The sequence below is a fragment of the Etheostoma spectabile genome, chromosome 7 (genome assembly GCF_008692095.1).
Source record: "Etheostoma spectabile isolate EspeVRDwgs_2016 chromosome 7, UIUC_Espe_1.0, whole genome shotgun sequence".
NCBI lineage: Eukaryota > Metazoa > Chordata > Actinopteri > Perciformes > Percidae > Etheostoma > Etheostoma spectabile.
Genome location: NC_045739.1, coordinates 31,402,519 through 31,415,655, shown reverse-complemented (window position 1 = coordinate 31,415,655; position 13,137 = coordinate 31,402,519). Strand labels below are relative to the sequence as shown.

General features: G+C 39.4%; 3 protein-coding genes across 5 annotated transcripts in view; 2 read left to right on the top strand and 1 right to left on the bottom strand.

The window, feature by feature from the left end:
- LOC116693279 (natural resistance-associated macrophage protein 2) overlaps positions 1-6,214 on the top strand; it is a 44,961-nt gene extending 38,747 nt beyond the window's left edge. Inside the window, exon 18 of the transcript XR_004332881.1 lies at positions 6,203-6,214. The gene's annotated coding sequence lies outside the window, so the exon portion shown is untranslated. The remainder of the gene's footprint in view (positions 1-6,202) is intronic.
- Positions 986-6,426, top strand: tegt (testis enhanced gene transcript (BAX inhibitor 1)). The gene is given in 10 exon segments (XM_032522186.1): positions 986-1,001; positions 1,004-1,040; positions 1,153-1,261; positions 2,054-2,174; positions 2,303-2,351; positions 2,955-3,052; positions 3,198-3,277; positions 3,382-3,482; positions 3,792-3,867; positions 6,403-6,426. Coding segments are annotated over 10 exon segments (711 nt in total).
- Positions 6,427-7,711: 1,285 nt separating this feature from the next.
- Positions 7,712-13,137, bottom strand: part of nckap5l (NCK-associated protein 5-like) — a 46,834-nt gene continuing 41,408 nt past the window's right edge. For all 3 annotated transcript variants that reach the window (XM_032522146.1, XM_032522145.1, XM_032522144.1), the window contains 3 exons: positions 11,644-11,922; positions 10,063-10,211; positions 7,712-8,832 (listed from right to left, as the gene is read on the bottom strand). In XM_032522146.1, the coding sequence (XP_032378037.1) occupies positions 8,572-8,832; positions 10,063-10,211; positions 11,644-11,922 (689 nt within the window). In that variant the 3' untranslated portion in view covers positions 7,712-8,571. The remainder of the gene's footprint in view (positions 8,833-10,062; positions 10,212-11,643; positions 11,923-13,137) is intronic.

Here is a 13,137-nt window from a genome sequence, read left to right as displayed (position 1 = left end):
GTGTGAGAATGAACGAGCGTCGTCGAATTTAGACAAGCTAACGTTAGCGTAGTTAGCTAGCGTTAGCCAGGCTGCTCGCTATTTAGCTAACGATTAGCTATGGTAACTAGCTGGCTGGCTAGCACCGTTAGCTGTTAATATGATAGTGTCATGCGTCAAATTGTTTTTGGTTGTTGCTCGACTGCCCTGATTCGTACTTATTTATTTATACATACAATGATTTGCTTTTGTTGCCAGCTAACGGCTAGCGTTAACATGAATTGTTAGCATGTAGTTCGAAAGCTTGCTAAGCACTCAACGCACAACCTCTTGTGCAATGTAATGTTACTAACCGACTAAACTGCGCACTTGTGATTTGCGACATGCGTGCGTGACATAGTATTATTTATACTAGCTAGATAACTGTTACTGACTGCTAAATGGAAAAGTAGCGGTGCCCTTTACCAAAATACTCCTTAGTGTAGCGTTAATTCCTCCCTAAAATTGTAACGTTACTTAAGTGAAACTACAGAAATATTAGCTATAAAAGTATTCAACGTGCAAAATGGCATCTGACAGTGTTATTATTAGATTATTGGATGATGGATATTGATGCTATACTGTTGGGTAGTTGCATATTTTATCAACTGACCATGTGTTTGGTTAGTAAAATCTTAATCTGAAAATATCCATAACTGTTAACTATATGTGGAAGAGTAAAAAGTGCAGTAGTTCCCTATTAATGTAGAGCAGAAGTATAAAGTAGCATACAATGCAAATACTCAAGTGAAGTACCTGAAAATTGTATTTTAATAAATGTAGGTTGTTGTTTTCCACTACTGGTCATTAACAACTTGTTGCAGCTGTGCTACCTTTTGAATGCTGCAGTTATAGTTCTGAAATAGTTTTTTTTTTTAGTGTTTTTAGAAGTGTAATCATGTACATTTTTCTCCAAAGGAGACTGTCCGTGCAAAAATCTCTGCAGATCTCAATCCCTTGTTTCATCATGAACGTGTTTGACCGAACATCAACTTTGACTCCCTCTTCAAGTTCTCCCAAATGTGCGTAAGCATGCAGTGAAACATTACCTCAGTCATGTTATATTAATCAACTATAACTCGGGCATCCACTGCCCGGCCCTTGTTTATTGTATCTTTTTTTTTTTTTTGTCAGATCTCATTCCACCCAGGTGCATTTGAAGAATGTGTACTCCAGCCTGGCAGTTTGTATGTTTGTGGCTGCAGCTGGCTCCTACGTCCACGTCGTGACACGCCTCTTTCAGGTGACATTAACAAGACAGAACAAAGTCTACCTGTCCAGGCCGAGCCTTAAAATGTATATCAATGCAAATGGTGCCCTTAAGCAAAGTACAGACAGCGATGAATATTTATCCTACCTTATCTAAAGTAGTTTGTGTACTATGTTTAGTCATCTGGTGCTTGAAACAATTTACTGTAGATGAATATGTCAGTTTGCGATATTTATTTAATAATGATGGAATATTGGGAACGTTTTCCAGCTTTACCCAGTGTCTGTTCAGAAAAGCTACCCAGATCCTAATGGATCTCTTTCCATAATTTATTTAGTTACTAGATGTTTTAAACTCTAGCCCCCACCAATTAAATAAATTGCCTTTGCTGTAAAACATAAAATAGTAAAAAAGAGCAGCTCTTCTTTTCTGAAAGTTGATATTTAATTTCAGGAAAGTGTATTTATATATATTTAATTTTAGTGGAGGTGGTCTTTAGTTTTTGGTGGTATAAGAGACATTCATAGTGCATAAAACACCTGTAAATACTTATCACTTTGACCTGTAAGTACTACATGTGGAAATACAGGCCTTTAATTTGCCTTTAAATCAGAATTACAATAAGATGTTTAGAGAGAACTTTATTCACCTGAAAGGCCTAATCTTTACATTTTATCTTTGTGTCCTGTTGCTTCAGCGATATTAAACCTGTTGTTGTGAGAATATGACACTGCACTTTTTTGCAGGAGAGGAGAAACCTTGAATGGTCAATATCATAGCCACAATTGTTCCTACCCCATTCCAACCTTGTGCCACTGTTCTCAGGGAGGGATGTTGTCTGTGCTCGCCTCCCTGGGGATGATGTTTTGGCTCGCCATGACGCCACACAACTCTGAGACAGAAAAGAAAAGACTGGCTATCCTCGCAGGATTTGCCTTCCTCACAGGTAAAGCAATAATGATGTGGTTATGTTGCAGGAAAACAAGTGTCACTTTGCATGTAAACAGAGCAGCTTTGGTATTTACTGTCATGTAAGTCCAATAGCGGTGTTTGCCTTCCTGTGTCCCTCTCCAGGTGTTGGCCTTGGCCCCACACTGGACTTTGTCATTGCTGTTAATCCGAGGTATGTGGAAAAGTAGCAGCTAGTTGACTAAAAGTTAAAAATTATAAAACTAAACGGTAAAGAGAAGCAGTGCAAAAATTTGTATCACAGTATTTTTTAAGATTTTGCTTGACTGGGCCTTTCTATACGTTAATGGCTTATTCTATTGTCAGGAGTACATAGAACATATCATTATGTTTACTAAAATTGATAACTAAAGGGTTTGCTTGGTTCAACAACATTATACAATAACGTTGTATGAAGGAGAATGCATGAAACATACAGAATCTAAACTACTTTTTAAGGTGAAAACTGCAAAGTAGTACAATAAACGTTAAAGAGAGTTAAAATTTATTGTTGTGTTATAAAGTTACCAACATGAGTGGAAGGGTTCACAGTTAACGAGGGCCCGGTCTCAATTCACTTGCGGATACTTCGGCTGTAGCGCTCTTCGCGGTATATGAAAAATTTATATCATATGAGTAATTATATAGACCAGTATACTCCCCAGCACTAATGAGAAGAGTATTATGTGATGATTGGTAGCTATGTGTCTGTACACATATAATTGAAAGTGAGTATTTACTGAAAACCTATAGATTGATCTGTTTTTTTTCTCCTCAGCATCATCGTGACGGCCTTCATGGGAACCTCTGTGATCTTCATCTGCTTCACGCTCAGCGCTCTCTACGCCAAACGCAGGAGCTACCTGTTCCTTGGAGGTAAAGGCCGTTGGGACCCGCTACACTATATACTGCTTTTTCTCAACAATTTACAACAATACATGAGATTCCACCCATGTTTTGGCCATTATGCAGAATAATGAACTCATTTATGTCGTTTACCTTAACTTCTTCTTCCTCTAAGGCACCCTGATGTCTGGCCTTTCCCTCCTGTTCCTAATGTCTGTGATGAACATGTTCTTTGGATCTGTGATGCTGTTTAAGGTAGCTGAACCAAGTTGCTCTGTTCCTCACTGCACGTTTGATTAGCTAGACGTTTGTGCCATTATGTTTCTGGGTAATATTCTGTTTATTATTTCTTCCGACAGGCACACATGTACCTGGGGCTGCTCATCATGTGCGGCTTCGTCCTGTTTGACACTCAGCTCATCATTGAGAAAGCAGAGAACGGAGACAAGGACTACATCTGGTGAGGACTTGTTCTTATATTTCCTTATCTGTTGGCTGACACCTGCCAAAAGCAAATATCATGCAAATACATCATCCCACAGTGAGGCGTTCAATGAGCATCACTTCCTACAATAACAAAAGACTACAGACCAAAGTGCTACATGAGTTCTGCCCTTGGTTGATGAGTGGATACGTTTTACAGCTGTATGATCTTTAATCTAGAGATATTAAATAATGTTTGGTAATCTTTTGGGTTGTTTAATTTTTTTTGCCCCAAAAGCATATGTAATAATTCTAAAATAAACTTGATGTACTTTGTTTTTTGAAGGCACTGTGTGGACTTGTTCCTTGATTTCATCACCATCTTCAGGAAACTGATGGTCATCCTCGCAATGAACGATAAGGTACCGAGTGTTTTGGTTTTTATTTTTTATTTTTTAAAGTTAATGGATACGTCTGGTCATATTGGGGTTTTTTTTTTGTCAGCAAATCCAATGAAAAAACCAAAAGCAATAATGAAGGAATCCTACTTGCAAATATTTTCTGTCTCCAAATCCTGAACTATTTAATTTCTCTGTGCCATAGAGCTCCATTATTGTCCAAAAAATTATTAAAAACACATTTTTATTTTTGACCCAATCTCACAAACGCTGTCCTGCTGTGAAATATAGTCACTAATACATAGAGATGGTCCGATACCATATTTTACTTCCCGATATTGATCCTGATACCTGAACTTGCGTATCGGTCGATACGAGTACTGATCCGACACTAGTGGGCCATATATTTGATTATGTATTAACAGCTGTACTGCTACCCCTGGATGGATGGGACTCACAGTCTTTGTGAAATATAAACAAACTCAAACATTGAATGCCGCAAAACTTTATCATAACGGAAAGAGAACATAAAGTACTTTAACATAGATTTTCTTTAGGGCTTTATTACGTGGTATCGGATCGGTGCATAAACTCCAGTACTTCAGATATCAATGCCGGTACTTTAGGCAGTATACTGCAAATGCATAAAAAAAAAAAAAAAGTAGGATCAAACTTTATTCTTAATCTCACAAATTATATTGCATTACTGCACTTAACCCATCCCAGGTATTAGGAGCAGGGGACAGCGTCCGGGGAGCAACTTGGCATGTGGCCGCATGACCTGGGGTTGACCCGGCAACCTCGTGGTTGTGGGGCAACCATTTTACCTCCAGGCCACAAGCCACCCCATGATTCCCTCCAGATGAAACCAGATGCATTAGGGCATCACTGAGTCTTTAATTTCTTAAATGAAAGCATACATTTGGGACCCGATTGTATAGATTTCTGATGTTCTGTAGGAACCAGTGGGTTTTCCCGGGGACAGGGTCGGGAAACCAGGAAGTACTGAGAGACGCCGGTCTATAATGCATTGTTGGTTTTGTGGTTTTCAAGGGATTTGTTGACAATAACAAAATATAGGCTATATATATATTATATAGGCTATTGCCAGCCCCAGAGTTTTAATGTTCCTACAAGAAAGACAAGAAATAAATGATACTGTTCCATAAGTTCAGCCCTCAGGCGAAAAGGTCTTGAGTTTTAGTTTTTGGGGATTTGAACAGTACGGCTGGCTCATCCCAATCACAAAATACATATTTTCTTATTTAACCTTGGTAGAATCTAGCCATGCAAATAGTTTTGGTTTCATTTTGCTGAGGTCTCAAAATATCTGAGTCTTGTGTGCACCACAAACTAAACCATGGTACTGCGGTGGGGACACAACAATAGAAAGCAAATGACATGTCAAGAACTCCACGACAGCATATCTGGTTTCTAGTCAACAGACAGACTAATGAAGACTAATGAAGACTGAATATTTAAAATGTGATTTATCACTAAAATGGGAGTTTGATTCACCTCCATTGTATTTCATGGTGGTACTGTACAGTACAGTTTTGAGGTACTTGTACTTTATGCACTTTTACTCTGCTACATTTCAGAGAGAACGTTTGTATCTTTTACTTCTCTACATTTATTTGGCAGGTACAGTCACCAGTTACTTCTCAATAAAAAGACATATAATATTCCAAAATACAATACATTGCTAAAGATTATACCAATGGTTTCCAAACCTTTTTGGCCTTTTTATAGACTCAACGATTAATTGAAAACATAATTGTAAGATTAATGGTAGAATATGGAACGTCTCTGCGTTAAAATGTCTAAAAACGACCATACCTATGTTATATATTTTGAGTTGTGTACTTACACTATCCTAAATGTTTCCAACAACGTTCAAACCCAGAGAAATGTTATTTTATTAATAAAACCTTTGACCTCTCTCGTTCCTCGGGACCCCAGATGATACGTTCGAGAGTAATTGTAAATCATACAACGTCGCAGAGAGAATAATACTCAGTAACCGTAATACAGCTTTCTTTCTGCACATGGCGTCATTCAGTCATTACTGACAACACGGTGATACGGCAGAGACTTTATTTATTGATACATTTCAATATCGATCGATCTAGCTTCACGCTGAGTCCCACGCTGACCGCAGCGAGCTCATGCTGGGCGGGAACGTTCATGACGTTATTTTAGTTACAGTATAATTTATTTTAGTTACAGCATAATTTATTTTAGTTACAGTATAATTTATTTTAGTTACAGTATAATTTATTTTAGTTACAGCATAATTGTTTTGATCCAAGTAGAGTTAACGTTAAACACTGGGCTAACCCACAATTACGTTTACCAGCTAATGTTAAGAGTTGTACTGATCTTATTTGAGTAATGACTCAACTTTCCAAACTATCAGCACACACTCCTCACCACGTCCATCTGCATGGCTCACTACCACTAAAATAAAGTCAGAAAATGTGTTGCTTTGTTTTCATAAACATTTAATTTCTGAGAGTCTCATAATGTCTCATAACTCTAATTATTGTTCTATTTCAGGAGAAGAAGAAGGAGAAGAAGTAAAGAAGGTTTGGAAATTAAAAACTGTCAGAAGAGGCACAATTTGCAACGCACTTGGTGCTTTTCACTTTCTGTCTTCATTTATTTGATTAACTCCTCTGTGGTCTTACATTATTCTTTCTTTCTTTGATTTTCTTCTCAAACTTACAACAAGGGTTGAATGTAAGTTAACGGTAAACTAATGCTAGTCCCCATCATGGCTGTGAATGGAGAAGTAGACTAACGCTGCAGTGAACATGCTTGGCCTGTAGAGAGAAGCGTTGCCCTACGAAGGCTCCCAGAAGCTGAGCACCCCCCCCCCCCCCCATGAAGGTACTTGTTGTTGTTTAGTGCCATAAACGAATGACATGGCGGGCTCCTTTCAGCGGGCCTGGCAGGCTTCTACGGCTGCCCATGGTTTTAGTTCAAGTTTTGTAATTTCAATTGTTGATTTGCTTATTTTTAGTTATCCGCCTTTCTCTTTAGTGGAGTGTCACAAAGTACTTGTCCCAGGATTTTGACAACAGATTCCCCCCCCCCCCCCCCCTCTAGAAAATTCTCTGTAATTGTTTTTTGCTCCCACCAATATCGTTTTGTGACCAACATTGAGTAGAATGGAAACCCTGACCCTGAAAGCCCGTCAGTCATGACGAGTCGGCGCCATCTGTCCACAGCTTCATCTTGGATAGCAGGCGAGCTCCTCCGACCCCGACCCCCCCCCCCCCCCGTGTAAATTTCTCTAAATATCTGTTGTCTAGAAATTAGTTTGCCAAATGATGTGATGTTAACCTTTACAATTTTTTGGAAGTATACTGTGAAGAATTTATTTTATGGAGTGAATTGAAATTTGAAACCAAAGTGATCATAAGATTTTTGTTTACAGTTTCATCATATAAATTTGTTAAATTCTAGTTGAAAAAGGAGTTTCACTGATTCTCCATAGTCATTGACATCACTATTTGTAAATTAGTTGATAAACCTTTTCACTTACAAAACCGGCCAATTAATGAACGACGCACACAAACAACATCACATACCAAAACACACCCACACCATATCCACAATTATACACCCCTCCACCACACACACACACACACCCACACACAACAACACACACACACACACACACACACACACACACACACACACACACACACACACCACACACACACACACACACACACACAACACACACACACACACACACACACACACACACACACACACACAACACCACACACACACACACACACACACACACACACAACACACACACACACACACACACACACACACCACACACACACAGTAAATCAAAACATTTTAATTAGAAAGTTGTAAAACGGCAGTAGGTACGTAGGACCTCTATTGGCTAGGGAACGGACGGCAACAGCGATGTGGAAACAAGATATGAACATAATCTAAGCGAGGAGACTGCAATTTTCACAGATTACAAAAAAAAATGACTGCAAATGATGTACATTTAAAATAAATAATAGAAATATCCATTGAATAGTGTAGCCATTTCTCTTATCTGTTATTATTGCTGGTATATATTACCTTTAAATGTATTATGATTTAAAACAGACATATTCTGACAACCAATCCTCGATCGCAAAAACAATATCAACATGATCAATAAAATTGTTTGTACATTTAAAATTGCAATGCATGAGTTTAGCAAAGAATCACAGACATGAACATTCTTCTTTTTTTTTTTTAAGGGAGCTTCAGGTTTAGTTTTCCAGTACGTTGTGTGTGAAATGATGTCCGGGTCAGAACGGATTGATCCAGATCAGCTGTTGAACTGATCTGCTCTTCCTGATGGACGTAACAAAGATCCACCGGGATGATTTAAAACAGAAGACACCAGGAGGGACAACTTTGTGCTAATCATTAGCTTAGCCATGCGTTTGAGTCCTGTATACATGAATTAAAGAGTGTCCACAGTCGAGTCTGATTGTGAAAAAAGTGAACAACCTATATTATTTGGGGTGGCTTTTGGCTTCATTTCTATTTTGAAATCCTGAGAAGTCTATTGATCCATCTTTCCAGTTGCAACCAAGAAACGTGATGAGAGAGCATCACCACGTTAGTCTGGAGGACAGGGGACAGTTTCTTGTCCTCAAAGCGTCACCGTGGAGTTCAGAGCGGTGAGGACTGGCTGGATCATCCTTGGCTGCCGCAGGACGACAGGCTGTCGTACAGAGAATCGCTGAGGGACTCGGGGGTCTCCAGGACCTGAGGGCGGCTCGGGGAGAGGGCTTCCTCCGGCCGCTCCCTGAGCAGCTCTAGCCCGGCCTCCCGGCTCATCTCGGGGACGCTGGGCGTGCGAGTCTTCCCCCTGCGGCTCATCCCTGACTGGACCGGGACGGGCAGGCTGCCCGGGTCCACTACCCGGCTGGAGGAGGGGCCGCCGGCCTTCACGCTCTGAAAGGATGCAGAGGGGGTTGAGAAACATTTAGGTCATGGATTTCATCTGATGTAACGCCTTCAGGTGCAAAAGAAGGAAAAAAAAAAGAAGTGGGTTACATAAATCATCCAACTTAGAATATTTAATATTCAGGTAATTAATAATTTCTAAGGGGGGAATGTGGTTCTGTGTTTTTACATTATGTAAGATGTGAGTGCAGATTTAAAAATGTATCTCGCCTTTACTGCGGGCAAAGTATTTGAGTCTGTAAGTGACCCAGATTAGTCCTTTTAGCATGCTCCTCCACAGCAGTTTCTCAGTAAGAATAGATTCATAAAACACACATTTGGGTAGAAAACAGGAATAAAAGTTTTGACTATTATATTCCTGTCTTGATGTTCCATAAGTTAGCTTTTTTGATTTACTAGGTATACAAGACATAACTGCATCTCTGCGTCCTGGATGAGGGCTCCCTCTGTTTCTCTTCCTGAGCTTTCTGCTATTTTCCTCTGTTAAGAGTTTTATTTAGAGTTCTTATGACATACTAGTACTTTCTTTTAATGATACTTTTATTACATACTATGACTTTCTTTTAATAATGTTTTTGACATACTATAACTTTGATGACACTTTTTATAACAAACTATACTATGACTTTTTGGAACTATTTTACAACATACTATGACTTTTTTAAATTACATTTTTTTGTGACATGCACATCAAAGACCATAACATAAAGAATCTATATATTAGACTGCTTCAGTGTAGCACATACACCGACATCAGAACTCAGTTCCTTTAAAACGCACACTCCCAGATTTAGATGCAATCTCTGACCGGACAAAAATGCAACATCTAAAACGGAGATAAAAAGCAGCGAGATACGTCCCAGCCTGAGAGACAACATTTAACATCTGGAGTTCATCTCCCCGTCCACGCTGCCTTCTCAGCTAGTCCTCTGCTTCATGGCTTTCTCATGTTTGTTTGTTTGCTTCTGTCTTTGTCTTCTTTCTTACATTTGACACTAGACATCTTACTGGATATTGATTGTTACTGTTGCTGATTTCCTGTTTTTTTTAATCTTAAATGTATAGATTTTGGTTTACTCAATGAATTGCACATATGCATTTCTGCTCACTTTATTATCCTGAGCTTTGGCTTGTTATTTCTGACATTCATGCCAATAAAGCAATTTGAGAGAGAGAGGTATATATGTGTGTTAATGCAGATTAAACTACTATCTGTACCCCTCTGAATGGAGATCCAAAAGAAACGGCCTCCTCCTCCTCCTCCACTGCCAGGTAAACCTCTGCTGGTCCTGCCGGGGTCTTCAGGTTGGGGAAGGTCCAGGTCTTCGATCGGGGGGAGAACATGTTCGCTCCACTGGCCTCTTTGTCTGAAGATGGAGTGATGTAGACACGTCATTACTAAACACAATCTATCATCGGGGATGAGTTGCCATGACATCAGAGAAGGAGTCTTAATGTCGGAGTTCTTCTTCGCCGCCCTGAGGTTTACATTTGTGGTTTTTCATTGAAATGAGCAGATAGTCATGGTTGTCACATCACAATTTAAATGTTTTAAAGCATTAGTTAATGACATTCTCATCAGCCTGAACTGCACACGGTATGTTGACATGCTAACACCCTAATACTTAATATTAATAATAATATTTTAACCCTCATGTTGTCAAATTTGACAAAATTTGACTTTTTCCAAGTTTGTTTGTGTTTTTATATCAGAATTATGGGACGTAAAAAATGTCAAACAAGGCAACAAAACATTAAGGGGGGGGGGAACGTAAAAAATATTGGAAAAAGTGACAAAAACTACAAAAAAAAAAACACTGGAAGTAAGTGTCAAAAACTTTGGAAAAAACGGCTACAATATCGAAAAAGTGACAAAACGTCAATAAAAGGGACAAAGACATTGGGGGGGGGTAAAAATATTGAAAAAAAACAGAATACTTTTTTTTTTTGAAAAGCAACAAAACATTGAGATAGGAGAAAGTTTTTTTTCATGTTGAGGGAAAGACAACACAAGGGTTAAATACATTATTTCTTATGTATTAATTGGAAGCATATTAGAATTCACTATAAAAACCAAGGAGTGTATGTTGCGTACAAAAAAAGTACATATTTGAAGACTTTTTGAAGAATATAAACATGTAAACAAATTAAATTCCAGTCAGTTCTTACATTTCCTTCACTGTGCCTCACACCGTGACTGAGTATTACTTCCTGGTCAGTACCACGGTACAGCATGTACCTCGCAGTACTCTTAGAGCTAGCAACACACAGTACCCACACCTCCTCTTTTACAGACTAATGTTCAGTTTGTTTCTGTATTAGAGCAGTGTGAGTTTGCAGACTACATCAAAGTACTGCAGTAGAGGGATAGTCCGATTCTCGGGCCGTTTCTTGGCAGTTTGCATATTATCTGTATCGGCGTGTTATTTGCCTGATAATCTATAACGTTAATGAATAAAAAATGATCTACTTTGGCTCTGTGTCGGTCCCTCTGCTTCGGTTTCTCTCACCTCTGAGTCTAATTTAATGTCTCATTCATTAAATAATTGCTTGAAGCATATAAACTAAGTTTTGTGTTGCAATTTGTAACATTTCAAAATCTGAATTTTGACTAAAAGATTTTCATTTTTACTCTGAATGCATATCAGTCCCAAATATCGGTTTCTGCCTTGGAAACACAGTATGGGTCCATCCCTGCTACAGTATGTAAGAAGTTCCTAACAGTCCTATGTGAGGAGGTCATCTAAAAGACGTGGTGACGCGTTGAGTTGTTGTGAATGAGGGAGAGTGTTACGACACCTTCGTGGATGACGGCGGCCGAGCTCCTCCCCTCCAGCACCGAGCCGTACTGAATGGTGGGGATCAGCGGTTTGTGGGGCACGTAGACCTCCTCCTGCGGCGTGGGCTCTCGGTCCAGGGTGCGGGAGCGTCGGCCGGCCCTCCCCGGGGAGCCCGAGGAGTGGTGCTCGGCCCCGGCCCTCGTCTTGGACAGGCCGCGTCCTGCCGCACCGCTGCTGCAGTCGGGCAGGGGGAAGGTCCCGATGCCGCTGTCCAGGGTGTATGTGGACGCACCGGACCCTGCAGGGCAAGCACAGAGTCAGGGACTGGCACAGGGGGGAAATGTAGGAATGAATAAATGAAAAGCCCCCATGGAAAGGAAGGAAACACATCAGAGAGAGATCATCGGATCACTGCCTGGCATCCGGACCCCCCCCCACAGATGCTGTCTGACCCGGGCCCAAAACATCCCAGAAGACCCCAAATCCCCATCATGGACTGTCTTCTCTGCTGCCCTCTGGCAGGAGGTTTTACAGCCATCAGACTCCAGATTAACCCCTTAATAACCCCCCACAGTGAGCCTTATGTGAACTGTGACACTGCAATAACTCTTATTGATAAACATGTGCAATAACAGTATCTATTTTTTTTAACCGTGCAATAACTGTTTTTATATGCAGCCATTCATTTGGTGCAATAATAATAATATTCATGCAGCTGTCCAACTCTCTTTTTTATTGTCATAACTGAATATAAAACTAACAGTGGAACCATTGAATGACAATACAACAATATCCATCCATCTATCCATCCATCAAACAGGGATTAAGAAATACATTGTATATGAATGAAATCCACATTATTTATTCCACCTTTTACTGAAGCCTCTGAATGGATATTCCTTGGGGGGGGGGGGGAGGGGGGGGGGGGGTTCTCGGTTATTCACCTTTGATATGCTAATTAAGGCGTGACCCAATTTATTTCCCTCAATATGCAAATTATGTTTCAGTAAAATTGTTATGGATTGTTGCAGATTTGTAGCAAAGAAGAAGTACACAGATCCTTTAGTGAAGTAGTAATCCCACAGTATACAAGTACACATTACAATTAATATGTGAGTATTAATACACATGTGCATGTGCAAAAGTTAATTATAAACATAATGATAAATCAACTTATATACAATTAAAAGTACTTTTGCATATATCTACTGTATATATGAGTTATCACTGTTTAACTTGTAGAAAACTGTTATAAACATAATCACACATAAACCTATTTCTAGAAACATTTGTGTGTATCTGCATTTTCTTTTAATTCTATTTTCTCACGCACAAATAGAAATGTTTGTGTATCTTACATATTGCCCTGAAAATGAGCATCTTTCATAAAAGAAATATTTACCCTATAAAAATGTAACGCACTAATACATATCAGAATAATATACTTATTAAATCATTGGATTATTGTTGTTATTGTAGTCTTCCTGGGGTTAATGCACACAAACATACGTGT